The following is a 27882-nucleotide window of genomic DNA, read 5'->3' as shown; positions in this document are numbered from 1 at the left end:
TTTAAGGCAACTTGCTTCCCCCCCCCCCAATTGAAGAGACCCCAGACCGCGGTCGCTCTACGTGCCTGAATGTCACGTAAACCGTGGGTTCTGGTCCCCAGGCCCAGGCGCAGCTCTTTTGAGTATCCCGGAGGCCCATTCCGCGGCCTTTGGCCCAGCCGATTCCATGTTTTGCATCTTCGTCGCCGACCGAGGTAGTCAACTGTCTACCCAAGTTCTCTATTTGTACGTCCCGAGTGTTGCAAAAGGGGTATATATGAAGCACGACTATATCACATTATACACAGTTCAACACCAGCAGCATAGCCGGCGGCACAGACGCCCTCGCGGCTCATCGTCCTCGGGGTTCGGCACGCTCTGTTTCGGTTCCTCGATCGCTTCTTTTTTACATTCCTGTATATCAGCCGTGATCTCGGTCAATTTTCGGTCCTTCCCAAATGCGAAAAACCGACTTGGCCGAAACCGAGCCCCGCGCCCAACGATACTGGCGTCCGCAGTGGTCGGTGGCAGCGCTGTTGTGTGAACTGAATGTCCAGCTCGCGACGGCGGTCGCAGTGCACTCACAACCGGCTGATAGTGAACTCGGCGCGCCTCGACTACGCGACGGATCAAATCTGTTTACCCTCGTCAGCAGCAGTCACAGCCCCCCAGCAAGCGGACACTCTTACGAGCAAACGTCTCCTCGATATTGACCATCTCGCGCGCGCTGGTCTCCATGAACCCGCAGCCATTCTTGCGCGCATATTCCAGCCCTTGTCGGGATGTGACTGCGCGTGCATCTTTCAGATCGCACTTGTTGCCCGCAACGATCTTCACCGGCGGCGGGAGGCCGACCGGGGTTACTGCAGCGCCGGCACCGAGTTCCCTTCGTAGTCGCTGGTTGTCCTCGACGCGCTGTTCAGCTTCCATGTTGATCATATCCATGAAGTAGTTCAGGGTCTCCAGGCTCGAGGGGTTCGTAATGTCGTAGACCAGCAGAAACGCGTCCGATTTCACAGTGGATGCCGTCCATAGCCCGCGATATTCCTCCTGGCCTGCTGTATCGGTGATCGAAAGGAAGTACGGGAGACCATCGACCGTCCGGGTGACCGAGTACGAGTCCTCTGTGTTATGCGCATTAGAGAAGGGGCGCGCGCCCGTGCTTTCAGGGGGTTGGTACCGATAGTAGGGTCATATCTGGATGTGAATGCCCTGTCAGCGCCTATGCAATCCAATTGAAGGGGGAGGAAGCGTACTCGTGAATCCATTGACTACGGACCAGCCGTAGGGTGATGGATGATTTGCCTATTCCCCGATCTGATCAGATCTCGATCGCGAATGATCCCGCTGCGATGGCACCGAATCACGGTCTCTCGATGTTCCCAGCAGAAGAGAAAAGGTTGAAAAGAAGGTTGCATTAACGTACCGCACCCGCCGTCGCCGCAGATGGTGATTGAGATCTTGTCTGCCATCGGGTGGCCGAGCTGTCCACGATGCGCGGTACCTCGAGGTCGGCGGGAGGACACGGACGAGGGAAGCGAAAAGGCCCGGGCTAGAATCAAAAGTACGAAATGGAAAAGAGGGGTTGTACAAGGTAGCAATGGAAGACTTGAGATGTGTTGAAGAGAGATGGAGAGTCGGGTGCAGCCCCCGTTTATGATGACCAGAAAGATCACGAACCATCTCTACTTCTCATACTTTTACCCCTTACACTGTTCCAACTGAATTCGGCGGTTTCTGTCTCTTTTCTCGCACAAAGTTCAATATTTTGCAGTATACTCGTATACTTCCCTACGTACGGGTGGGCCGCTCCCATGGCAATTTGTGATAGATCATATCCTCTACCCGCCCGCATCCATTTGATCTCTCCATCAGGGTCAAATAACCCGGCGGGATTGCAGCTTTCACGGTGAAAAAGCACATGAAACAAAGCAGCCCGAACGAGATCAGACATTCTCGATTGCCCACAGCACCATTGCAACGTCCGGGGAGTCCTCAAACACGGGATGAACCAACCTGTCATCGGTCTCGTTGGTCGCTCATTGGCCCCGAGTTGCGAGCCGGCGGGGTCCACAATGACATCGGGGATGTTTGTACTTTTTGAGAAAAGAGGAGAGCGACGGGGGGGGAGGTTGGAGGCGCTTTCTTTCCCTCCTCTTCACCAGTCCATAATCCACTCCGGGATCTGATGCTGAATAGTGCTTCGGGTCTCCCAAGGTTCCCTCCCCCTTTGGCCTCATAGAGTCGTCCACAAGTGGAGTCCCCGTGGCTGAGAATACTGGATTCCGCTCCGTTGGTCCCTACTTCCCGGGGATCTGGAACTCGTCCGGGCTTTGCATTCTGGACCCCACGCAGGCCGAGGCCTATTTCCCTCTATTCCTAGGGACATGGCGAACCCTATGAATAACTACTCTGGGAACTACTCTACCGGTCATCGTGATGATGACTTGCAGGACCCAAACGATGGCGACGCGTCACAGATTCCTCACGATCCCTCCTTGATGGGGTTCGCCAACAACTATGCCTTCAACGCCTTGCTACGCCAGGAGGGCGACCTGCCTCTGCAGTCCTTTGACCGACCCGGACCACCCCAGGGTGACTTGGAAGGCCGTCTTTCCAATGTGATGCTAACCTACGACACTGACCCGAGCGGCGGGGTATCTCTGCCCATGAACCTGGATCCAAGCCACGCCTTCGCCTTCGACGTGCCCACCACCTACCCCGCGACATCCATGGGACTCACCCCTTCACTGGACCATTCTCAACTTCACAACTTTTCGCCCTTCCTACAGTCTCTGCCCCAGACTGACCAGTATCTTCAGCACCCCACCGTACCTCAAGCCCGCAAGGATACCTACAATACCAGCACCAACTCCACGGGAAGCTTTGAAGATTCCGATTTCTCGCGGGCGAGTGATCGGTCTCAGTTGCCTATACATCGCCCACCCCTTGAACAGCACTACCAGCAATATGGACAGCCGGCCTCTTACCGTGCGCCGCAGCCCGTTGTCATCCAGCCCAAAAAGCCCGTCGCCATCAAAGGTAAGTTGTGTACTGAGGATTTTGGATTCGCTCCCTTTTTTTCCCCCGTCCCGAACTGACGTAGATCCGGTGCTCCAGAAGCTCAATCACCGGGGCTGTCAACGCCTGATGCCGGCTCGAATGAGCACACTGGCATCTACTCGAACAGTGGCTTTGATGTTTTAGGAGTTCTCGTACGTTACCCGGAGATGTCTTCAACAAAGTCCGGCATGGAGACCTAACGTCTTTTATAGAGCCGAGTGGCCATGCGACCGAATCCCAAAATCAACATTGGTGCGGTTGATCTCTCCTGTGCCTTTGTTCTCTGTGATATCCTGCGGGAAGACCACCCGATTGTGTACATCTCGGATGCCTTTGAGCGCCTGACGGGCTACACCAAAGATGAAATCGTCGGCAAGAACTGTCGATTCCTCCAGGATCCCAACGGTCGGATCAAGGCTGGATCCAAGCGGACCTTTGTCGATGGACAGACCGTCTATCGCCTTCGATCAACCATCAATGACCGCAGCGAAATCCAGGCCAGTATCATCAACTATCGTAAGGGTGGGCAGCCTTTCATGAACCTCATCACGATGATCCCCATCCAGTGGAATTCGGAGGAGTATCGATTCTACGTTGGGTTCCAGGTTGACCTGGTGGAGAAGCCCGATGCCGTCACGAGGAGAAATCCCGGTATGTGAACTCGATCGTTTACCGCCCGGGTCTGTACTGACGTCTACCTAGATGGCACTTATAGCATCAACTACCAGCGTGACCAGTTGCCGCAATACGTGGTGCCGCCGCCAGATGTGTACAGGTTACGGCCAGACCTGGTGACTCAATTTGGCCACGATGAAGTAACTGCCATCCTCAATGCAGCAGGTGTGCAAGGCTCTGGACTATCACAGCAATATCTGGACCGTATCTTGGTTGAAAATACCGACGACGTGATTCATGTGTTGTCGTTCAACGGTGAATTTCTGTATTTGTCACCATCGTGCAAGAAGGTCTTGGAATACGACCCGATCGAGCTTGTAGGCAAGACGCTGTCAACCATCTGCCACCCGAGTGACATTGGACCCGTGATCCGTGACATGCGAGCCAGTACGACCCCGGCACCTCTGAGCGTTGTCTACCGTATACGTCAAAAGTACCAAGGGTACATGTGGTTTGAGAGTCACGGTGCGTGGCACATCGACCCCAACCAGGGTCGTCGATATCTCGTCATGACTGGCCGCCCTCGCCCCGTGTATTCGCTGGACCAAATTGCTCGCCTTGGGTCTTCCGCTGCCTTGGCTGAAAACGATGTTTGGGCCAAGATCTCCTTGTCTGGCGTCTTTCTATTTGTGACTTCCAAGGCGAAACCGGTCCTGGGACGTTCACCCGATGACCTGATTGGCAAGAGCATCCATGAGCTCATGGAGCCTGATGATGATCCCAACGCTATCACGGATGCCCTGGAGGCAGCCGCCAATGAGCAGGATCAAAAGGACAAGCCAACCGACCCTCCGTCCTTCCGACACCAGATGCGCCACAAAAAGGGCCACTCATTGGCTGCGCACACCACTTTATACGCCGGGGACGAAAAGAACGGGAACAGACCTTCGTTCCTCGTCGCCCAAATCCGGTTTGCACGAGCGTTCCCACCCTCCGCTGCAGCCGTATCTGCAGCCGAAGCAGACGAAAGCGCCAATGTTCCCGGCACGGCCAGGAGGACCACCCTTACCACCTCCGACCCTAACCCGCCTCGTCAATATGGCGCTCTTGGGCAAAACTTATCTCAACTCTCAACCCTGATCGGTCTGAACGGACTACCCACCGGGAACCGTAGCCTCTCGCCATCAGACGCACCCGCCACCTTCTTCACCGAGCTGAATCCCACGCGCGGATCTAGCTGGCAGATTGAACTGCGCGAGCTAGAAAAGCAAAATCGAACACTAGCCGACGAGCTACAGCGGCTCCTGAGCCGACGCAAGAAGCGCAAGCGCAAGCAGAATGCCGTCTCCGTGGAGAAGGCGTGCACCATGTGCGGGACAAAGAACACGCCCGAGTGGCGGCGTGGACCAAGTGGGAACCGAGATCTCTGCAACAGCTGTGGTCTGCGGTGGGCAAAACAAAACCGTAGTCAGGCGCAGCCGGCTGCACCGGCGAATGCATAGGTAATTGCGCCGTGACGAAGGCTTCCCGGTTTTGCAGAGCACATCATTCGCCTTTTATGACATTCATGGGTCTGTTGTCGATACCCTCATTTGGAAAGCGATGTTTTCGAGCGCCTGGATTTACATTCGGGTTTCTTATCTTTCTGCACATAGCCTATTCCCAGAATGCATGGATCAAAATGCTTTTTTTTCCTTTCTACATATCTAATGATGCACTTCACGTCGAGTAGAGCACAGCTCATCTATTCGGAGCAAGACCTTCTAATATCATACACAAGCCCTGTACAAAGGGAAACATCTACTATACAAAGAACCTCTCTCTCTCTCTTACAACACCCGACTCTCCCCCGTCGTACTATGCACCTCACCCTCCCTAACGTCCAACCAGCTCTCCAACCACTTCCTCTCCGCCCTTTCGACCTTCTCCCCAGCATACAAAGCAGCCACATCCCCGGCACCACGCTCATCCAACGCAATCCGCACCTCATCAGCATTAAGCCTCTTCACACCCCCACCAGCCCTCATCATGCCATCATCAATAGCCAAATACTCTACATACCGCTGCAACCTAGGCCGATAAACCAACCCCGCCAACGCCACGCCCCCCAACCTCTCATGGCTTTTAACGAGTCCGAAAACCGCACAAGCCCTCAACACAGCATTGCTATCCGCCTCCTTCACCCAGCGCGGGCTCGCAAACTCCGCAAGCAAGCTCAACTCTTCCTTACTACCCACAGAAACTGGGTTCAACGCCGAAGGCTCCACGACTCGCGCATGCGCTCTCATCGCCGCATTCTTGCGTTTCGACGCACTCTCCCGCTCCTTGGCGACCTGGCCGGGCACACGACACGTAGCGGGCGTGATCGCCGAGCCGAAGATGGGGATGACCAGAGGGGTAAATTCCCCGCAGATAATCAGGATCAAGGTGAACGGGATCATGCGGCGCACGTCGCGTGCGGAACGGCGAACGAGTTGGAACTGGCCGCGGCCCATGTCGAGGCCTTTGCGGGACGCATTGTGTTCGGAGGGTTTGCGCGGCGGAGAGATGGGGATGTAGGCTGGGAGACCTAGGGATGCGCGCAGCGGGAGGGAAGCGCGGTAGTTGCGGAAGACGTTTTTGAGGCCGGTTTTGTAGAAGGCCAGGTATGCGCGGCCGATTGTGACGAGGCGTTTTAGTTTGTCTGCTGTCTGGGCTGTTGCGGGGAGGATGATCGGGAGGTCGAGTGGGGCAGGGAGGGTGCTTGAGGGTGCGTTGATTTGGTTTGCTGGTGGTGTTGTCACGGTGGATGGTTCATCTTTGGGTTTGGCGGCTTGCGATGCCGCGGAGGTTGAGAAGAGTCGAGGCGCGCGGGAGAAAGGGTGTAATTGTCTCTGGGTGGCGATGTGTGGATTGAATTGGGATCGGAGGGCACATCGGCCCCTAGTAAGAGACGACATTGTCTTTGTTCAGGAGGTGGTGATGTGGGTGGAAATGGTGTGGTGTTGCACGCGAAGTTGGCATCGGGGCCGAGGTGTGGATACCTGATGCGACACCTGAGGCAGGACAGAACTTGATACTTCTAAACTTGATTTTTTGGCATTGACAGCTACCCGGGAACAGTATTTGATGCGTCATATGTAATCTTTTATACAATTTTTGCTTCCTCTGAGAAGACAATTGCTCCTGCACAGGAACGTACATCTTCCGTCATAACACTATAGACAAATCACTTCCCCCACAAACTACAGATCTACCTTGACGGCAATCATCTTCTCCGATAAGAAGCCAGTCACAAACAACCAGGCCTTCTTCTGTCCCATTTTAGGTTCAATGGGTACCAAGACCGCTGCGCTAGCTGATCGAATGCGCGAACCATCATCCTCGAACAAGAGCTTCTTCTCCCAGCCACCAGCCGTCGGGCGAGCATACCAGACCTGACACGGATCAGTAGCGTCGGGGTCCCTGGCAGTCTTTGCAAGATAGATACCCTGCGAGACACCGGCGACGACGTAGCCGCTCGCATCATGAGCATCGGTGCGGTAGGGATCCGCATAGTAGCTAGGGTTGTCGGTGACGGTATCGAAGGGAATAGTCGACTTGATCGAAATAGTGTTGTTGGCATGGCGCTTGGAAACATAGAGCTCGCCACCAATGGCACTAGAAATCACGATCTCGTCGTCGGTGCGACCGTGGCCGAGGCCGTTGTTGTTCCACAGACCGGAGTGTGCGACAGAGGCATCCAGTCCCGCAGAGTCCTTTGCTTTTAGGTCCGTGATCTGGACGTGAACCACGGTGGACCACTTGGCAGAGGGCCAAAGATCCTCGACGAGGCGCATGGGACCTTCGCGGTAGAAGTGGTCATTGGTGATGTAGACCGAGTTGGGACTGTCGGCGTAGACGTCGTTGGGGGTCTCGATCAGCGGGTGCTGGATAGAACGCACATGCTGGATTGTCTTGGACTTCAACACATGGTGGAACAGTTCGATCTGCGAGCGGGCCTTGGGGGTATCCTGGGCGCCCTCCAGCCAGTGGTCCGGGTTCGGCAGGTGGTTCACGGCGAAAATGTAGACAGCATCGGCCTGCTTGGGGTCCTCGATAACGTCGATTCCATGGGTAACGAAGGATCCCTCGAAGTTCTCAAATTCCAGACGGGAAGATTTCAGAGTCTAAGCAGCACACTTTCCAGTCAACAAGGCTCAACGATATAGCCGAATACAAACTCACCTTCGGATTCACGACATGAATTGAGCCCCGCGCCTCAGGCTGAGGGGTCAAGTGTCCCAGCGGAGGAAACCAATCAAACCGCGTGCTCTTAGAGTCCTCGCATGCAGCAAAGAGCAGGTTCGCAGGACGGTAGTGGTGCACATCCTCGCAATGGATGGTATCCTCAATGAAGATCGGGCCGTGGCCTTCAGCCAGCACAGTGGGATTGGGAGTCAGAAAGGGACCGCCAATTCTGATGAGGTGGGATCCCCAGGGAACCAGAATGGCCGCAAGGGCGGCGAATAGGCTCAGACCGAAAACCGAGCTGAGGAGGCCCATGGCGAAGAGCTCTAGACTTAAGGGCTATGAGCTATGGAAAAAATTCGTGCAAGGAAGAAGAAAGTGAAGAGGGATGGAAGCTCGGGTAATAAGAGCTCCATTGATGCCTCGGCCTTTAGTAAGATCGTCACCGCGCGGGGAAATGTGGGGGTCGGTGGAGACCCGAGGTTTGACTAAAGGTACACAATGCAGTCATCGTAGAAGAGCAGCAACGCAAATGGAAATGGAAATCTGAGCTTGGAAAATAATCCAAAAAGGCCACCGAGCAGGCAAAAGTCAGTATTCAACAGGGACTGAGAATGAAGATGAGTTTGCATCGCCCGACAAAGACCATGTTTAGTATATTGATATTGCGATATCTATGTACGACAAAAAAGTAAAACAAGATGCGATGAAGTTGTAGTAGTTGAAACGAGTATGCAGGTCCATGTCTCAGGATGCAGGCTGCGGCATCTTCGGTCTCGGATCTTTGCTTATTTCTCGAGCGGCTTGCCGTTGTCATCCAGAAGCTCACTGCTCTCGTCCATTCCCTTCCACTTTTTGATCCCGTCCGGGATATCCCTCAATCGGTATTCATAGAAAATGTGGCACCTAGAAATTTCAATTAATGGATTGAATGCTTCCAAGGTAAGGCGAGGTACTCACGTTGGCAAGAACGTTGAAATTCGCTCCCGTTGCTCCTCCGGCGAGTGGGAAAAGTCAATCAACTGCGGAAACACCAGACACATGTTGCGCCCTTCATCCATGATCGGAGTCCGACAGTACGAGCACGACACCTTCGTGGGTGTTTGGTATCTGGTGGTTTTTTCTGTGGCGGCATAAAACGACAGACCGCCAGTGCCGTTATCGAATCGCATATCATCCTTGGGGAAAATAGCTGCCCACTGGAAGGGCGCGCCGTGCATAACTTGACATCCGCGACAGTGACAGAACTTGGCCTTCAATGGCCGCTGGCGTCTCAACGAGTATGATATCCTGCCACACTGGCAATGGCCGCGCCATTTGGTCTCGCCGAATTCATCGAGCGGCTGCTGCGAATACGGCGGTCGATGACTCGGGTCTTCGTTTTTGAACGTGTACTCGGGTGAGTTCTCGGGAGTCGGCGCGGGGGGAGAGCGATTGCCATCAGGGGAACCCGTTTTAGTAGCCATAGTACGGCGATAATAGCGATTCGAATTGACGAGATAGAACAAAAGATGGGGTCTGTACACTCCGATTTTCATGAGGGCGGTTCTTTGTCTCTAGGAATTTGGGATCGTCATGCGATCCCTTGCCTCGTTCAGCGGCCTTGTTTTATGACGTTTCGTTCTATGACATTTTTTTCGATCGCTAGCATGTTTTTACATGATTTTCACTTTCCTGGGCTTTCCAGTTTCCGCCAATCAGTCTCCATGTAACTGAATCGCCGTCATTTTGAAGTTTGGCCGATCTGGATTTCGGTGATGTCATGAAAGAGTCAACCTCGTGAACCCCCAGTGGGCGGTAACTGGACCCGACCATGAGACAGGGCAGGCCAAGGAGTGTGTCAATGATCAGGCGTCAACCTGTCTTGGATCTAAATATCTTTTCCGCTGTCGCGTTGTGAATTGTGCGATAGGCTGATCGGCTGATCTTGAGAATCGAGGTGACGGCAATCACGGTGACACATAATTTTGAATTAAATAATTTTTCGGATTTATGGGTTGGTAATTTCGATATAGCTATGGCTACCGTAATGATTCAAAATCTATAAGCTATTGTACGTATGATGAGACCCTTGCTAGCCAAAGGTCTTGTAGTAGATCCATCCTTCCCGGCTTGCATGGTGCGAACGAGGGTGGCCGACGTCTATGGAAGAGTGGCTTGACTGGTTATACTGGAAGCCTTTGCTTTCAAGTTCAGGGGAAGAAGAATTCTACGAACGACTCGCTGATTGGATCATGAGCAAAAGACCCCTCGCCAACCCCGTGTCCCGCTGCTGAAAATGGAGGATTTGTTCTCGAACCAACGGAAGGACCTGCCGGAGGCATGGACAGGGGCCCGTAAGAGCCTTCAACAGGGTCAGCCATGATAAACTCCGGTATCGGGTTATCATCGACCGCCGTAACATGTCCTTCCATGGCCGGGAAACCAAGAGGATCCAGATGAACATGTTGCCCCGGCTCATAGTGAGGCGAGGGTAGATCGCTCACGTCGAAACCCAGGGGCTCTGCCAGCCGGCGGAGGGCGCTGTCACAGAGCTGCCACGCTCGATGGGAGGCAACACTATGCTTGGACGTCCTGGCGAGCCATCGGATACATTTCTTGGCCAGCTGTAGTAAATTGCCCTCTTCCTTCGGCATGTGAACGCTGCTAAAAGAAAGTTCAAGGATAATGACCGTTAATGTTTGCATGACATAATGGAGAAGACACCACCAGGGGCGAACTTCAGCCGACAGACCGGCGTCCGATTCATCTGGGATCAAATGAGCCATCTGGACGGCAGACTCGATGGTTGATACAGCCATGGCTTGGGTGAATGCCTGTTCTTCGTTCGAGTGTTTCTGGGCATCGTTCTTATGGTGTCGACAAAGGCATGGACGACCCAGCATGATTCGTGCACTGTAATATTGGAAAGCCAGTCGTCTCTTCTCATCGGATCCTTGATCCGCGTCGTCCGTGCGGGTAAAATCCAGACCGCGCGGAAGTGAGGAGATCCACAAATCGACCCTTGCTTGAATCTCACCAATCCGGTCTTTGAGATTCCTCCACGGTTGATGCACGGCGTTGGCCGCGTATACACGGTCTAAAAGCCCCTGCATCAACATTGTAAGGTCACAAGAATAGAGGAAATATAGTCCGGGAGAAACGGGCAGGCGGTGGAGCCATTCGAGAGTCGAGGGTATATCCCGTTCGTTGTTAGAGTTGCCAAAGTGCGTTTTTCGAAGGTACGAGCTAGCCATGGCATTATTTACATGCTTGTCCCGGAGGCCAGGATCGTTGAGAAGCGAAGTGGCCGGTTGCTCCTGCAGGTTATTCTCTTCGAACGGGAGCGGTAGCGGTGCAATACACATGCTCACCGAGATACAAGTGGGCCGGCCGGTCATGAGGCCGAGTTTGTTCTCCGTGGCAATGAGAGACCACCAAACCCGGTTGCGAATCTCCTTGGAGACATTGCTGATCATTTGATTGCTGCTCTTCAAATTGATTCCAAGAGATATCGCGGAGCGGATCGCCAACGCCGATATCCTCCATGCCCTACATCATCCGTCAGCGTCCATCACAAAGAAAATAGGTCACTCTCTGCATTACCTATGAATCTGATCCGTAGAGACCAGGTAGAACGCCATCAAGCCCTCCACCTGGACTTGCTGAAGATCCGGATGGCGAAACACTTCGTCTCCACTCATGCTCAACATTCGAGCCCGGGTCAGATAGAGCAGATGATCTTGGGGATTCCCACGCCACTCCAACTGGGCGACGTGGGCATAATTGGCGGCAATGGCGAATACCATGTTCAAAATAGCCATCCATTTGTCACCGGGCAGAGCAAAGCTGTCGAAAAACCTTCCGTACTGATCACAAAATAAAGGACGGTTGATGATGGGAAAGTAAGGATGAGCCACGCGCAGGTAAGTCTCGAAAAGCTTATCCGCTAGCGGCCGAGATGGCACCCAGTACATCTGCACTGGCTCTGATACCCCGATGTCGAAATCGTCAAGATGATAGTTCATCTCGGGAGGGGCAAACACATGGCTCGTAGTGTTGTCTTCGTCACCTCCACTGGGATCAGGAAGCCCCGACTGGCTCCTGCGGCGTTGCTCGGTCTCTTTCTGCACCCGTTGCATCCAAGTGATCTCCGAGCCTTTGCCAATATACCCCGTGGCTCGCGATTGATTGTTGAGGTTAACATCATATTCGACTTTGTCCAACGCGTCCAGTGACCCAACGGAAGAAGGCTCGCTGGCTTGTTCGTCTGCTGCTTCTTGGAACTTGTCCGCGGGCAAAGTTCTCTCGCTAGAAACGTCGTTGGACACATAGCCCGAATCTGATTCCAGCTATAGAACCCGACATTCTGGCATTAGCCATGGCGTGCACGACGTGGACCCAGCCATGTAAGGTCCTGGGTACATGGAAAAGGGATGGCTCACCAAAAATTCCTTGATTCGTTTGGCTGTGCGCCCGGGTACAAATGCCTCTGCCTCCTTCAACAGGCTCTGGCAGTCTTGCAATCTCTTCGAAATCTCTTCTTGTTGCCTGGTGATCGGGCCCGTGTGAATACTCCTGAGCGAATATGGAATGGTACTGGTACTCGCCTACCTCTTCATTCTCTCGCGCATCCCCGGGGGATATACACAAATCGCTCGTACATCTCGGCATTGTCTACAAACCGGGGTATCGCCACTGCATTTGGTTTTTCTTATCCGGCATGATTCACATGCCCGCGGGACACGTCTACTGTGCTTCTGTGCGACATTTGAACGTTGGCGAGGAATCGCAATCTTCGCATGAGGAGGAGGAAGAGGAGGTCTAGCGCCTAGCGAAGCCGCTAGTGCGCTGGTGACAGGTGCCTCGTTCGACATGGTTGGGATGTCCGATACGTGGGGGGGGAATCGCAGTTGTCGAACTATCGCTTTCCACGGTTCGGAGAATGGTTCGGCTGTAGATAATGATATATCTTGTGCACCTCCTAAGATACTTTCGAATTCGTTCGTAATAGCTGACGGGGAAAGATAGATAATGATCGTGTAATGACAAGAAGTCATTTGGGGGAAGATCCACGGCGCCATAAAAATTTAAGGGGTTCGTGTACCACGTTACGCTCCTGTAAAGGATAAATTATCCGTGATATTCGTTGGACATCAATTTCAGTGCTAGTCACTTGATTTTCAGGGTCGAGTGGCTAAAACCAAGTCGGCTGTGACCGCTTCGGGAGATGCTGACCTCATAACATGGTCATGTCAAAAATCAAGGTTTCCCGCGTGTATCGCCGATACTCACTATATAATACTGGGGTAGGATTAGAATGCCCTTTCCACAGTCGTTGAGTTCTATCAGGCATTAAGATCTTTTACGAAATTGTTTTATCATGTCCAATACACCGGGGAAGACGCCGTACCTCTCTGGGCCAACTGCACATCGGGATGAGCAAAATGTAAGCTGAAAGAGGCATTTGAATCGTGCTCAAGATTGAGCAATGACAAGTCGACCACGAATTGCATATTAATAAAATCTTTATCAGGGTCGTGAGAGCTTCGCGTTCAGCGAGAGCAGTGATGGCCGCGAGCCATCGCAAATGAATCACTTTGATGGTGAAGTTAAACGAGCTATCGCGACCATACCAAGCGAGTATCGTGACCTGATTTTCGAGCTGTATGAGGCAGCTCGGCTGGGAGATCGGAGTCGTGAACAGAAATTGTTCGGGATGATCCCGGATCGCAAAACTGCGCAGCAAGTCCGTACATTCCTCTACGGAATGTTAGCGAATGCAGAATTATCTGAGATGAACGAGCAAATCGCCGGTGGCTCATACGAGACTCGATCCGAAAAGGACATGGAAAACGATTTGCCGCGAGCTCGCCCCAGTGTTATGGACATCCAATACCTGTGTAGTTTTGCTCCAGTGAGGGTCCCAGCAAGACCGTGGACCACCGTTACAGATAGTGACGACCTGGTCTCGCATTTAGTATCACTGTACCTGACTTGGGGATACCCATTCTACGCTTTTTTCTGCCATGACACATTTATCAAACACATGAGAATGGGGCATCTGAACTCGGACTTTTGCAGTCCTTTCTTGGTGAATGCCCTCCTCGCCAACGCCTGTGTAAGTTGCAAGTCTTCGTCAACGCTACCACCATCAACTAGCTCTTAACCAAACGCAGTTCTACTCAGACTACACGGAGGCGTATAGCTTACCCGGAGACGTGAAAAGGAAGGGCGCCCATTTTCTAGCCGAAGCAGAATGGCATCTGAGATCACACCAACTGGAGGGCAAAAGCGATACCCAGCTGGTTTCCTTACAAGCAACTCTTTTATTATATGAAAGGTAACGGTATCCAAAGTAATGGTGGCAGCTTTTCTAACTCTGTGTTGTTTGATTCTCAGATACTCCCTCTCGGGTTACGACAACTTTGGATACACCATGCTCCATAGGGCAATAGGGATGGCCGAGTCACTTGGCTTAGTGAACAACACTAAGAAAGTAAATCTGGAAGCACCACACTTCTCCAAGGACATGAGACGCTCTCTCAAGCGAACTGCATGGGGGCTGTTTCAGATTGATACGTGCGTTCATCGTCCATTCGGCAAGTCAGAAGAGAGTAAATTGACATGGCTACAGGATTGTCCACATGAATTTTCTTCGACAAAGCCAAATCAAGAGCGTGAGCCTCGATCGCATTTCCCGTGATGAAACGTCCACGGACGAAATGTGGACGCCCTATCCGAAGCCAAGTGCGCCCCGCCGTTCTAATATGAGCTGGTACTTTGATGAAGCATGCAAGCTCTCTTATATAGCAAGGGATGCCTCTTGGGACATCTCGCGTACTTACAAAGATGAAAGCCTCAAGCAAGAGCTTTACGGTCGGCTGTGCAGGTGGGAGGAAGAGCTGCCCCATTCCTTTAACCTGAAAGAGACACCAGCACCGTATATCATTATCCTCAGGTATGTGATGGCCTTGTCTTTGACTGCTTCAAGTTTTATATGGCCTAACGGGCAATATCGCGACAGGATGCGCTACCACACCCTAGTCATCAATCTATGTTGCCACGACCTCCAAAACGACATGTCATTCATGAGAACCAACGAGCATACTCCTGGCTCAGCTAGCTCAAATAACGACTTCAATCCCATCAAGACGGCTCTCTTATCTGCACGAGAAATCGCCTTTCTCGTCCGGAAATTCGGAACTGAGTACGGACTGGAACATAGCCATCAGTTTGCTATGTATGCCATTAATGTCTCGCTGTTCTGTCTGCTTGCGCAGGAGGACATTGATATCCTGGATCCCGATTTCTTGAGCCTCACGCAAGCATTTTCCATCATTGCATGTCGCTCACAGGTGGGGAGGCATCTATTTCGGGCATTTAAAATATCAGTTCGCTCCCGAAACCAAGCCGGGCTAATGAAGAGCCCAGATGATGTCCCCCTCGGGATCAGAGAGCTTTTGGGTCCGCGCGAAAACTACAGTGAGCCTGACAAGTGGGATCGTTACGCAGAATACTTGGCAGAGGTGGACGGTGAGGGAAGCTACCTCAAGGATATTGGGATGGACCCCGCGGTACCTGGCCTGCACGAGATGCTCAAGTGGTACGAAAGTCTGAGCATCGGCAGAGAAGTACGATGGAAAGGGAGTCATGAACCTGCTTTCTGATTTTATATTCCCACAATCCGTTTATTGACTGCGATGCTACACTCATAACAAGGTGCTCGAGCTTGATCCGATTCGGTTCCTGCCATGATGCCCCGATACTATCCGTGATAGGATTTGTATAGAAAAGAAGTAGAAATTTGACGACTAACTGAGTGAGCGCAACAAAACGCCTGCTATATAGTAGCCGCCAATCATGTTCTGCGTGTTTAGGCGCGGTGGAGTCATCTGATAGTGAAGCTGAGGACGTGCTATTACCTTGGCCGGGAGTCAGGCAACTTCCTTTTGCTTTGACTGCAGAGAAACGGTATACCCCACTTAGATAATGCCATTCGCTAATTTATTAGCGAAATCGGTGATAATAGTCGGGGCGAAGCATTTATTTCTTATCGTTGGAGGTATAAGTTTCTGAAGTCATTGGTAGACCACCAGCCACGCAATTATCTAGGAATAGTGGAGAAAAATAATGTATGAGTGACCAGTTTACTCTCCTAAATTTGTTCTAGGTTTGACTAGGGCAGGGATTTTATCAATATAAGATCGGAATAACAAGGCACACTCTTCGATTGATTCTCCGACCCTAATGCCAAACACACTAATCTTCATTGGGAATCGCTCCGGAATACTCATCCTAGGCGGACGTGTATTGTTTCTTACTTATAATCACGTTGTGTTATGAAGCATGTATTCACTTGTACTTCAATACATCTCCCACCTCCAAGCCCGACCTTCGAAACCCTGAAATTTAGTCTCATGCGAATGGTGGAGAGTTGTAGTTAAATGACATCATCGGTGGCGCCCCCTTGCCGGGAAGCGAATCTTCCACCGCGGAGCCCCACCGATCATGCACAACGCATGTCACCGGAATAGCAGGGCCCTCGACTCTTTCGTTCTTTACCCACCCGCCAAATCATCTCAGCTTACTCCATACCGATCCACCCTTTAATTGAGTCTGTTTAGTGCGGAGAGAAGGCCCAAACACGCTATCTTATTGGTCCCACGTTCAAACTCACTCTCATATTGTATATCGGGACTGACATCGCCTACTCTGCTCTCTATATCAACTGGTAGCTCGGGGATGGACGGCGAGTATGGCTCTCACTAGCGGTCTTTTGACTCTTACTATGGACGATGCAGGCATGCCTCTTGGCACAACGTCTTTGAGAGACGAGGGAGCGGCACTAGTAGAACCTGAGCAGGACTCGAATTCTACGGGTGAGAAAAATATGGAGCCGCAGAAATGCGCTGGTTTTGACGCCTCCTTGAGTCGAATTTATCGTTATTCCCCGGTTCCTACCTTGATTCTTGATGAGAATTTGTGCGTCGTGGAGGTTTCAGACAGCCATTGTACCTTCTCGGGCCAATCTCGGGAGGAACTGGTAGGCACTTGCGCCTGCGATGTTCCGGTCCACATCATCCCTGCGCCAGACACTCCTACTTTATATGGAGCGTTACGTGCAGCTATCACCTCGAAAGAGGTTCAAATCATGGAGGGAATACACGTCAAAAGCAAAATTTCGACTTATCAGCTTCGTATAACGCCAATCTTCGAAAAATCGTCGTTGATCTATGTCATATTAGAGGCTCAGAACACTTCAAAAGATCACTGGGTTGCGACTGATGAACAGCACGCCTACATGAACGAAACCTACAGGATTTTGGTCGATACTGTGAAAGATTACGCCATCTTTATGCTCGACACTCAGGGAATCATCACCACGTGGAATCCTGGCGCTGCGATATTAAAGGGATACTCTCCCTCGGAAATCATTGGCAAGCACTTCTCTATTTTCTATAGTCCTGAGGACTGTAATATAAAAAAGCCGGGTAAAGGTCTGGCACGGGCTCTACAGGAAGGACGGATGGAAGACGAAGGCTGGCGGTATCGACAAGATGGATCGCGTTTCTGGGCCAACGTGATGATCACGCCAATTTATCAGTTTGGTCGTCATGTTGGCTTTGTTAAGGTCACGCGCGACCTCACCGAGCGGAAGGCTTCCGAGGCACGCATGGTCGCGGCCTTCGAGGAGTCAGCGAAGATGAAGACGGATTTCTTGGCCAATATGTGCCATGAGATACGGACCCCCATGAACGGTATGCAGCTTGCACTTTCGATGATGAAGGACACCGATCTTACCGACCAACAACTGGAATACGCTTCGATCATTGAGGACTCGACATCGGTCTTGCTCCAAATTATTAACGATGTCCTCGACTACTCGAAGCTCTCATCTGGGTCTTTTTCTCTTCACTCCGATGTCGTGGATATCAGGAGCATTCTTGATGCTGTCATGCGCAACTGCAGGTCTCTCTTGAAACCCGGCGTTGAGCTGACTTGTTCGATTCCACCCGATTTACCCAACGTTGTATGTGGTGATCCTTTACGGTATCGTCAGGTGGTTCATAACATGCTCGGAAACGCCGTGAAATTCACCGGGTCGGGCTATATTCGACTCTCTACTACTTTCTCTCCCGTCGAGTCGGATCCACAGGCATACACAATTACGACGGAGCTTGCAGACTCTGGAGTTGGAATTTCCGATTGTGCTCTCAACACTCTCTTCACACCTTTTACACGATTTGCCGATTCTGCAGCCCAAACGTACCAAGGCACCGGCCTTGGTCTTTCGATTTGCAAGAGTTTAGCGGAGCTTATGGACGGCACGGTGGGCTATAGGCCTGGTCCACAAAGCCAAGGCAGTGTATTCTGGTTCACAGCCAAAATGGGTCACATGGACACGCGCTTTTTGAACAAGCAGCCTGCTACGCCTTCAACAGATAACCCAAAAGATCTCTTGAACAGAGTGCGGGAGATTGCGCCGCGCAAGCATATCTTGCTCGTCGAGGATAACCTTGTCAACCATATGGTCATGCTCAAGCTTCTTCAAAGCCTTGGGTTCGAGCGCATTGATGTCGCCTGGGACGGGGCGGAGGCCGTTCGACAAGTCAAGCAAACGCCGTTGTCATACAATGTGGTTCTCATGGATATCAGCATGCCGGTGCTAGATGGGTTGGAAGCGACATCGCAAATCAGAGCCATGGGCATCGACATGCCTATCGTTGCCCTTACGGCGAATGCGCTAAAGGGGGATATGGAGACGTATCTTGCCAAGGGGATGAATGATTATATCGGAAAACCGATCCACCGCGACCAGTTATTGCAAGTTCTCTGGAAATGGCTAGGAGCTTGACAAGCCTTGAACTGAACCTTATATATGGTACAGTCGGATCGGTCTTCTCGTTCATCGAGCATCCGCTGTGACAGAATATTTCCTTGTTCTCCCTTTCGCGTCCCGCCAGGGCTTGGAGGAGGAAGAAAAAGTGTGAGCGTCCACATACTTGAAATAGGTGCAAATGTTGCGTGCCTCGCCTCGACATATGTCTGGACGACCTTTGGTCTGCTTTTCAGTGGCAGCTTGTTGAAGCGCTTGGTGATATCGCAATGAAGTCGATCGTTGAGTGGCATAAGAACCCAGTGTCATTAACTTGGCCCTTATTCTGTGGTCCTCAGGGCAATTTTGTCAAAGAAGAGCCTACAACCTCGATCTTCGCTTACATGATGAAACGACGGTTTGATCATGACCGAAGAGATTTAGGGTTGGGCCATTTCCTGCAGTGCCGAAGAAGCTGAGCTATGAAGCTTTCGAACAAAAAAAATCGATTGAAATGCGGAAAATAAGCGACAGCGTCTTTTATAGACCATCCTCAGGCGACAAGAGCCCTTCTAATGCTAGAGGTTGTTATCATGGTGGGAAACTCATGCCGGAGGAAGGCAGCCATCTCATCGAGGTACAGGCCGGCCTTTCAGACAAGCGAACACAAGTTCATCGGCCATCAATGGTGTTACGGTGTCTCCGGCCTATACTCAGTTGTATTCCCTAGTCTCCAGCGAGGGGCACTTACATAATTGAATAATGAGCATGACTCTCATAATTTTTATCTTTCCCAGTCACGAGGGTTTATTTAGCTGTTATTTTCCTTCTAGTAATAGATCACCGCGCGGGAGAAGGTGGTTAGGGGCTTGGCAGCCGATGGAGCTGACCTCATCAAGGAGATATTGGAAATGGGCCTCAACCCTTTATTCTCCGAGTCCTTCTAAACCCCCTCCTAGGTATTTCTTTAAACGTCTTGCTAAACATCTCTTGATTCCATTTTTCAAGGTACCTTTCTGAACGTATTTTTGCACATGCCCGGATTGAGAATCATTACCGCCTAGTTAGGGCCACTTACAATATCTCCTTCGTATTTTTGAGCTATGGTGAGGATTCTCCAGAGACTCGCCATTGCTAGAAGCATATCACCCATTCCCTATTTCCGTGAACCGTGGGTCTGTTCCGGGCAGCCTGTTTCATCCCGCCGTCACTTATCCACCAGTCCACCAGCACTCCGCGAGGAATTCTTTCAAAATACAACACGACGATGGATGTAAGTTAAGCCTGTTGTGGCTTTGGTCTCACCCACTGAATACCGGCTAGATTCAACGAGACCGACCGTTTAAACGAACGATACGTCAAATTTCGACCAACAGAGCTCCAACGGATTGCCGGTGAAGCAGTACAACAAGACTATTGCCCTGATATTGCTAAGCTTGCAGAAGGGGGCTTCAACAAGGTGTTTCTTCTACGAGAAAAGAACGGTCGTGAAGTGATCGCGCGAATTCCTACTCCTATTGCCGGGCCTCCTCATTACACAACTGCCAGTGAGGTGGCTACGATGAACTTCTTGCGAAATGTCCTCAAACTGCCAGTACCTGAGGCCCTAGCATATTCGGCGTCATCGGACAATCCCGTCGGAGCAGAGTATATTCTGATGGAGCGGGTGGAGGGAGAGAGTCTTTCCTCACGGTGGTTATCTCTCACGACCGACGAGATGAAAGATATCATAACACAAATTGCAGTCATAGAGAGGAAGATATTCGATTTTCAGTTCCCTGCGTATAGAAGCTTATATCATAAGAAGGACCTTGATGGGGAAACCCAGATACCAGTCGTGGAAGATTTCTGTATCGGCCCTGTGTCTGCGCGGCAATTTTGGCATGGCGAACGGAGCGAAACAGATATTGACCGTGGGCCCTGTAGGCCCCTCTTTCCCCGTTGTTTATGGTTATTAGAAGAACCGACATAACAGGGACTAATCATTGCCACAGGGCTTTCACCCTTGGACTGTGTTACGTCCGCGGCTCGCCGAGAAATGGCTGTCATTCAGCATCACGCCAAAGCTTAGCCTCGCCAGACATTTCTGCTACCAACTAACTATAATATTGACCCCTCTGTGCATACCTCGTTACTTTCGCGGTTCCTACAATTGGCACCTCATTTAATCCAGCCGGGTCCTTACAGCGCCCCGACGCTAAGACATCCCGATCTAAGTCTGAGCAACATTTTATTAGCACCAGGATCAACCAAAATCATCAGCATCATTGATTGGCAAGATGCCGTGATATCCCCCCGCTTTATGCAAGCAGGCTATCCCGCGTTTTGTGAGCGCGACTCCTCACAGCCTCAGAGTCTACAGATTCCATCTCTCCCCGATGATTTCGATGAGATGGATATCGAACAACAGAGACAATCCAGAGCCGTCTTTCGCTTAGAAGAGGCCAACCTCTACTACACGGCGGCGACAGGTGTACACAATGACGAACATATGGATCTGCTGAAACTTCCTCATCTCGGAATGCGGCAGTATCTCCTCCGCTAGACCGGGTATCCCTGGGACGCCGACGTAATTAACCTACGTGCTGCATTAGTAGGCATCACAACTCCATCGGTGTGGAGCAGCATCTCCTCTGCAGTTTGTCCGGTTGTGTTTAGCGACGAAGAACGAGAGGCTGCCATGGCGGAATCGCAGGAATGGAATGAGTCCGAACAGCTACTGTCCCGGGTTAGAGAACACCTCGATATCGACCCGGAAGGCGGGACCGAGCCAGATAACTTCGAGAGGGCGGTGGAGGGCAATTGACAGTTTCGTATGGAAATGGTTCGGCAAGCAGAGGTGGACCAGAGGGAGATCTGTTGGCGTAATTGGCCGTATAAGGATGAAGAGGATAACAGCATGCCTCCCGGGAATATTTAAAAGTGCCTAGACAAAAAAGCAATGAGTCTAATCCGTACCTGAATCATTTAGTCGTTTAGAGTCTAGGAAAACGACATGCTACACGGGATACGAACTAAATTGAAACAGCAATGCATTGACTATCCTAAGCAAGATGCAAATCTTTTTCTCGTTTTGCTCGATTTTGAGAGGCATCGATCGATGCAGGTGCTGGTCGGCCTCGACAAAAGGAAAAGAAAAACAAAGCGGAAAATAGATAAGGCGAAGATAGGGATAGAAAGGTGCCATCAAATTCAAGGATACAAGTCATTAGTTGGCCATGGCGGAAGTGGCCAAACTATCAAAAAGAAAATAAGAGTTGAGTACTGTCCGAAAGTTCCCAGTGTGCAAATTCCCATTCCATCTTATGTAGGTCATTGTCGAGACAGTCATTTAGTGCGTGGACTGCTTGGCGTCCAAGAATTCCTGGTCGCTGGCATCGAGGATCTCAAACTCCTCGTCGGTGAGGTATCCGGCATCGGTGCTCGCCTCGTCCAAGGTAAGACTCTCCACGTCCTCGATCACGTCTGCCTCGGAAGCCGTCGACACGGTGGGGGCATGGTGAGCCGGTGCAGCGGATTCGTAGGTGCTGGATTCGGGAGACTCCTTCTCCAGCTTGGGGAAGATCATGCCACTGCCAGTAAGCTTCGCGTGGTCGGGGATGGTGGACTCGGATTTCTCGGAATCTCCAGCCTCGGGAGTGGGCTCAGTCTCGGCATCCGAACTGGCACTAGAGATGGCGGCTTGCACCTGAATGTCGCACCACAATCGGTGACCAATCGCCTCGCCGTTGGGAAGCTTCAGGCGCCAGTAAGAGATGGCAGTGCCCTCACGACTGGGGGTTCGGAGAGTCACAGTGAAGTCAGCACTCTGGCCGACCTCCACGGGAGCATTCAGCTTGTTGCTCTCCATAGCTGCGCGGATTGACTCCACACTCGATGGGTGACTGGCGTCAACGTTGAACATGGTATCTCCACCAACAAAGCGGACATCACTGCCAAGGGGCCAGGCGCTCGGGCCGGGGTTGTACAGGGTCCATGTCTGCCGGAACATTGTGTTCGGAGGCAGTCGGGTACCATCAGGGATGGCATCGCGGACAAAGTAGGCCTGGAAGTTGTCATATACACTTTTCTTGGCAGAGACTGGCTCATAGGTGGGGGGCTCTGGCACCACTTCAGCATCCGCCTTCTCTGGCTTGCTGGCGTCCACCTCAACGGGTGCTTGGGCGACCACGGGCTTCTCCCCGGTGAGCTCATCGGCAGTCATAATGGCTTCAGAGCGAGAGCGAGCGCAGGCATCATCGCCCAGGGCGACAGCGCCGTTGAAGCCATCGTCGTTCACAGTGCTCACAGTCACGGTCCGAACAGGGGTCTTGAACTTGACCAGGGGGTGAGTGTGGTTGTGGTTGTGAGTCGGCAGGGCCTCGCAGTTGGCACAGAAATCGAGGTCGTCACAGACGGCACACTTGTAGCGAACGCCGCTGATGTAGCTCTGGGCGGGCTTGTCCTTACAAAGAGGTCCGTCGCAGAAGATGCCATAGTGGATGTTGTGCTCGTGAGGCTGCTCACCGATGGCCTCATAGATAGGAGCAAATCGGTGACCAGGGTGGTTCTGGGCGGCATTCAGGATGCAGTCAGGGCAATAATCCCAATCAGGGCAGGACAGACACTTGTGGCGGGTGCCAACGATACGCATTTCACAGCCATCGCAAATAGCAGCGTGTTTGAACTGGCGGCCAGGGAGACAGCGAGACATGATCAAATTCTTCAAGCAGAAGTTGCGGTCTGAGCCGAGGGAGAAGGTGTGAGCAGGGTGGTGACCATGCTTGTTCCTCAAAAGGCAGCGGAGGCACAGGTCATAGTCCTCGCAGTCGTTGCAACGAACGAGGTTGGTTTCATCGGCTTCTGTGTAAAAGCATTAGCTAGAACATCAAGGACATCTAAAAAAAAAAGAAATACATACCACGGCAACATCCATTGCAAATGGGCTTGTCCTCTTCCTGAGTAGCCATGTCTGAGTGATTCACTTCGGTGGGAGGGACAGTGTCCGCCATTTCGGGAACTGTCTCAGGAATAGACTCAGGCATGGGCTGCACATGAACCGGGGCAGGCTTGATCACCCGCTCCTGCACACGACGAGGGGGGATAGTCTCGGTTGTGCTATTGGTAACAACGCCGTTGGCCACCACACGCTTGATCAACCAGTGACCTTCACCCAGGCACGATGCACCATTGTCAACACAACGCGGGCACAGGTCATAGTCTCCGTGCTCACAAACACTGCAGTGATAGTGTTCATTTGCAATAGAGCGGCCACAGTTGTTGCAATCAATGCAGAACATCCCACCAGGGGAGTTGTGGGAGATGACCGGGAAGCGGAGCTTGTCCTGTTCCATCTCGAACTCTCGGTAGCGAGGCTGGCCGATCGGCAGCGTCAGTTGGGAGGCAGTGCCGGCACCAGCGGGGACGGAATCAGCTTCAGAAGTGGTAGGGAGAGTTTCAGGGAGTGCAACGGTGATGGGGGAGCTGAGAACGGTTTCGAGATAGTTGTGTCTCGAAGGGAGCATGTGGTTGGTCGGTTGAGGCCGAATGGCGGTGTCGGTGGCCGGCGCCGAGGGATCGACCGTGCTGGCCTTGATACGAAGCTTGGATTTGGCCTTAGCAGCTCGGAAGAGTTGCTTGTAGACAACGGCGTTGTCGCAGTCAAGGTGGATGTAGGAGCCGGCGCTGTCGGAATAGCGTTCGAGGATGACGTTAACATCCGACGGCACGCCGAGGAGGACGCGGAGCTAAACCCAACGAATCAGTTAGCCAACAAGAACAGCAGAGACTAGTGTTGAAATCCATTATCAAAGATTTAATAAGGGGAATCAGTATGACCCATCGAGATGGGCGAGCCGATTATCGTGATAAGAGATTGGGGGGGCGGACTGGAGGTCCGGTCGGGAGCTCGGGTGGAGACTCTTACCTTCTGGGGGAAGACCTGCGCCTTGAGGTCTTTCAGCGGCAACTTGAACCGCCGATTACTGTCATTGTAAAGGACCTTCACCGTCACCAGTTGCTCTGGGCCCGGATGAGTGGGAAGGGCTGGGGTAGCCATGCTGCAGGTGTTGGGGAGTGAATTGTCCAGCAGTACTTGGAACTGGGATAGATAAGAAGTACTGGGGGAGAAGGAGAGGCGAAATACGAAAAAGGGGGGAGGATGCAGAAGTGAGAAGGGGGCAAGAAATTTTGATTATGAAGATGAAGATGATGAGGAATACGGCGATGGAAGAAAAGGCAGAAGTGGAAGTAGAAGTAGATGAAGGCAGAGCCACGGAAGACGCTTGGGCGTTGTACAGCCGTGGTCAGCTGCTCGCTGCTTAGGTAATGTGCGCCTCGCTGTATGCATTCACCACCACTCCTAACGTACGGTACTCTGAAGACTCTTAGTAAGGGCCGGGAATTGTTACGTTATATGTTTCCGTCGTACTTTTAATTTCGTAGCCCGCAGAAACAAGATGAAGTCATGCAGTGCCTAGATTCATGCAAAGTGATCCAAGTGCCAGTGATGTGGGGGGCTTTTGCGGGGGGACATGAGAGGGGAACAACGCTGAAATGCATCCGAGTCCAAGTCTAACCATGGAGAACAAAATAACAAAGGCAAAAAAAAAAGAGGATTAGAGTGAGGGGTAAAGGACAGGTAGTTAAGGTGAGAAGAAAGAGAATGAACCATCAAACGGGGTGTATCCAACGCTCTGATCACTGCCCGTAGTACACTCCCCCGGGCCCCGGTGGCTGCCCGTAGTAGTACGTAGCGCCTGGAGGCGTCATCATCCCCCCCATCCCCACTACACCCCCGGCTCCGGGCCCTGTCCCGTAATTGGGATTGGAGTACCCTTGGCCTGACGAGTAGAAGTATGTTGTGCCTCCAGACTCGTGGGCTACCGTGTCAGCCTGCGAGGATTGCTCACCGGCGTACGGCATCGCCTGCTGACTGGGGTTGAAGTTCGGGACGGAGGCACCAGGGCCCATCGGTCCGTTATAGGCAGGATACTCGGACCCGGAGCTCGGATAGTACATGCCACCAGTAGGATAGCCCGGGTAGAAGACAGGCTGCTGTGGATAACTGTATGGCTGGAAAGGCTGGGCGTGGATCGCCCGCTCCGGGATCTGGGAGAGCGGAGTTCCCGAAGCCTGACTGGGCGGGCCGCGGGCAGTTGGATCTTGGCCCGGCCCAGGGACGGGTCCAGGAACTTGATGATGGAACGGCTGCTCCTGCTGGGGCTGCGGCGGGTTGAACGGGAAAGTCGCTGGACTTTCAATATCCGCCACGGACACTGTTTTCTGAGGGCGAGGTTGATGTATTGGGATCGGGCCAGCGCGGCTTTCACGATACATAGGATGCAGCGGTTGCATGGGTGGCATTGGTGGCGGAACTTGTGGCATCATAGCGCCAGGCCCCATGGGCGGAATGCCAACTGGAGGACGCGGTGGAGGTGGCAGACGAACAACGGGTTTGCCAATGTCGGGTGGGACCATAACTGGCCGGGAGTAGACTGAGCCTGCAGGCGATGGGTATCCATCTTGGGACGCAGGCATACCAAGAGAAGACCGACGGCTAAGAACACTGGGGGTATAGGTGTTGGAATAATAGCTGGGCCGTCGTCCACTGTAGAATCCACCGCCGCGGCCACGGCCCCGATAGCCTTGCTGGTTGGGGCGCAATGCGCGGGGAATGAAGATGAATGAACGCTCAGTAGACGGGAAGATATAGCGAGGAGGTTGACCTGGAAGAGAGATTCGCACCGGCTTATCACGGCGCAGGGGAGGACGATGTTGAGGGAGCCGGGTGTGCTTCTTCAGCATTACGGGGAACGGCTTGTCCTGGGCCATGCCCGGTAAGAATACACGGACTGACACATTTCCCATCAAAGTTGTGCTAGAGAAGGATCGGTTTGGCGGTGAAGATCGGGGCGCTGTCGGCACGGTCATTGAAGTTTGAGGCACTGTGGAGGGAGACGAGTGTTTCGGCGCAGGCTTGTCATCGCCGGCAACGGTATCGTGGAGATCGTGGGCCCACTGGCCCTCACTCGCATCGGGCTTTGCAGAGTTCCTATGTGGCGTTAGCAAGAATGACCGGGTATGGAAGATTGGTGGTATCACTGTACCTGCGAGCATTCCCATCGACGATGAGACCAACCGGTCTCGATTTGCCCTTGTTGAAGGGACGGCCGTTGCCACCTTCATTTGTCCGCTTGTCATGAAGGAAGAAGCTGCCACGAGTTGGCACAAAGGCCGGGTTCTGATCTCGCTCCTTCACATATTTATCGTGCTCACGGCGCTTCTTCGCAGCCAAAGTTTCCCGCTTCGGTTCGGTGGGCGGAGCCGACGGCGTGCGGCCGGTCTGGAACACTCGACCTTCCGCCATCTCGTCAAAGTGAGACTCCTCGCCAGCGTGGTCAGAGATCTTCAGTCCCTTCATCATCGCCTCGGTGTCCGATACCGTTGTCTTCAGTCCTGGCTTTCCGCGTGATGAGGAGCTGCGTCGGGGCTGAACCGGATTACGCCCGTTTACCTGGCCACCGTTGGCTTTGCCCGCATCTGTGGCTGTCGCGGTGTCATCCTCGCTCTCGCTGCCCTCCCCATCGGCATCCTCATCCTGGTGACTGTCTGCTGACCCTTCACTCAAAGAGTCATCTTCGACATCACCGGCCAGCGAGCCCTCGTCCTCGCCCTCGTCTTCCCTTCTCTTCCTACGGCTAGCCCCGATGTGGCGTTGACGAGGAGCCATGAGTGATATGAGTGACGGGGCCTGCTGAAAGGAGCCGAGGATGTATCCTGCTAGAGAGTTGGCGTTGGGGCCAGCCAACTGGGAAGGGGCAAGGCAGGAAGTGCGGGCAACGGGAAGCCCGTGTTTCAACAAAGACCAAGGTCAAAAGAAACCAAAAGGAAATGCTAGATAAAAAGGACGGAAAGTAAAAAAAAAACACCTTGTGTAGCTGGACCCAAGGTGACAGGGATCGAAGAAAAGAAAAAGAGCAAGGGGGGAGAGGGAGAAGAAGGAGTAGGATGAAAAGTAGCGAGACCTTCGAGACCGGAATGACATCGCAAAGAGACGTCACTCCCGATCAGGCTAGCTTTGGGCGGTGAAGGCGGTTCTGCCCGTCTTTGTAGATCATCATTGGAAGTCTTTATATACTTCCGTAACTAATTTCATTGCTGTGTTGTACCCAGATGTGCCTGCTACACTTGTCAAAATTTGACTTTGATTGAATTGTTGCAGTATGTGCGAACAGTAA

The 27882-nt window shown here is 52.5% G+C and overlaps 11 protein-coding genes across 11 annotated transcripts; 4 read left to right on the top strand and 7 right to left on the bottom strand.

The window, feature by feature from the left end:
• Positions 1-288: 288 nt before the first annotated feature.
• Positions 289-1451, bottom strand: N7498_007489 (putative RAS small monomeric GTPase; the record flags this gene model as incomplete). The annotated part of the gene is made up of 5 exons (XM_058454551.1): positions 289-614; positions 669-1103; positions 1160-1176; positions 1236-1284; positions 1406-1451. 5 exons carry the CDS (start codon positions 1449-1451, stop codon positions 289-291), a joined length of 873 nt encoding a protein of 290 aa, XP_058306800.1.
• Positions 1452-2366: 915 nt separating this feature from the next.
• Positions 2367-5159, top strand: lreA (uncharacterized protein; the record flags this gene model as incomplete). The annotated part of the gene is made up of 4 exons (XM_058454550.1): positions 2367-3021; positions 3100-3194; positions 3255-3693; positions 3745-5159. The coding sequence occupies 4 exons, from the start codon at positions 2367-2369 to the stop codon at positions 5157-5159; spliced, it is 2604 nt and encodes an 867-aa protein (XP_058306799.1).
• A 327-nt stretch (positions 5160-5486) lies between these two features.
• On the bottom strand, positions 5487-6596 carry N7498_007487 (uncharacterized protein; the record flags this gene model as incomplete). The annotated part of the gene is made up of 1 exon (XM_058454549.1): positions 5487-6596. The coding sequence occupies one exon, from the start codon at positions 6594-6596 to the stop codon at positions 5487-5489; it is 1110 nt and encodes a 369-aa protein (XP_058306798.1).
• A 285-nt stretch (positions 6597-6881) lies between these two features.
• N7498_007486 (serum paraoxonase/arylesterase family protein) lies at positions 6882-8181 on the bottom strand (the record flags this gene model as incomplete). The annotated part of the gene is made up of 2 exons (XM_058454548.1): positions 6882-7805; positions 7864-8181. 2 exons carry the CDS (start codon positions 8179-8181, stop codon positions 6882-6884), a joined length of 1242 nt encoding a protein of 413 aa, XP_058306797.1.
• Positions 8182-8654: 473 nt separating this feature from the next.
• On the bottom strand, positions 8655-9332 carry N7498_007485 (GFA family protein; the record flags this gene model as incomplete). The annotated part of the gene is made up of 2 exons (XM_058454547.1): positions 8655-8772; positions 8827-9332. The coding sequence occupies 2 exons, from the start codon at positions 9330-9332 to the stop codon at positions 8655-8657; spliced, it is 624 nt and encodes a 207-aa protein (XP_058306796.1).
• Positions 9333-10058: 726 nt separating this feature from the next.
• Positions 10059-12722, bottom strand: N7498_007484 (Zn(II)2Cys6 transcription factor; the record flags this gene model as incomplete). The annotated part of the gene is made up of 3 exons (XM_058454546.1): positions 10059-11397; positions 11452-12197; positions 12531-12722. The coding sequence occupies 3 exons, from the start codon at positions 12720-12722 to the stop codon at positions 10059-10061; spliced, it is 2277 nt and encodes a 758-aa protein (XP_058306795.1).
• A 506-nt stretch (positions 12723-13228) lies between these two features.
• On the top strand, positions 13229-15515 carry N7498_007483 (fungal specific transcription factor domain-containing protein; the record flags this gene model as incomplete). Its single annotated transcript, XM_058454545.1, has 6 exons — positions 13229-13294; positions 13382-13966; positions 14025-14188; positions 14248-14427; positions 14483-14806; positions 14873-15515. The coding sequence occupies 6 exons, from the start codon at positions 13229-13231 to the stop codon at positions 15513-15515; spliced, it is 1962 nt and encodes a 653-aa protein (XP_058306794.1).
• A 1121-nt stretch (positions 15516-16636) lies between these two features.
• Positions 16637-18703, top strand: N7498_007482 (uncharacterized protein; the record flags this gene model as incomplete). The annotated part of the gene is made up of 1 exon (XM_058454544.1): positions 16637-18703. One exon carries the CDS (start codon positions 16637-16639, stop codon positions 18701-18703), a length of 2067 nt encoding a protein of 688 aa, XP_058306793.1.
• A 1151-nt stretch (positions 18704-19854) lies between these two features.
• N7498_007481 (Mitochondria protein Fmp29) lies at positions 19855-21584 on the top strand (the record flags this gene model as incomplete). The annotated part of the gene is given in 7 exon segments (XM_058454543.1): positions 19855-19937; positions 19988-20586; positions 20659-20708; positions 20736-21193; positions 21262-21278; positions 21304-21455; positions 21474-21584. Coding segments are annotated over 7 exon segments (1470 nt in total), but the record flags the coding sequence as incomplete, so codon positions are not given.
• Positions 21585-21995: 411 nt separating this feature from the next.
• N7498_007480 (ZZ type zinc finger domain protein) lies at positions 21996-24716 on the bottom strand (the record flags this gene model as incomplete). The annotated part of the gene is made up of 3 exons (XM_058454542.1): positions 24570-24716; positions 23565-24390; positions 21996-23506 (listed from the first exon to the last, which is right to left on the bottom strand). Exons 1-3 carry the CDS (start codon positions 24699-24701, stop codon positions 21996-21998), a joined length of 2469 nt encoding a protein of 822 aa, XP_058306791.1. The 5' UTR covers positions 24702-24716.
• A 626-nt stretch (positions 24717-25342) lies between these two features.
• N7498_007479 (uncharacterized protein) lies at positions 25343-27374 on the bottom strand (the record flags this gene model as incomplete). Its single annotated transcript, XM_058454541.1, has 2 exons — positions 25343-26696; positions 26752-27374. 2 exons carry the CDS (start codon positions 27372-27374, stop codon positions 25343-25345), a joined length of 1977 nt encoding a protein of 658 aa, XP_058306790.1.
• Positions 27375-27882: the final 508 nt, after the last annotated feature.

The sequence above is a fragment of the Penicillium cinerascens genome, assembly GCF_028974065.1.
Source record: "Penicillium cinerascens strain IBT 15544 chromosome Unknown contig_9_segment0_segment0, whole genome shotgun sequence".
Classification (NCBI taxonomy): domain Eukaryota; kingdom Fungi; phylum Ascomycota; class Eurotiomycetes; order Eurotiales; family Aspergillaceae; genus Penicillium; species Penicillium cinerascens.
The sequence above is the reverse complement of the archived record's forward strand: the minus strand, read 5'-3'. Positions and strand labels throughout refer to the sequence as shown.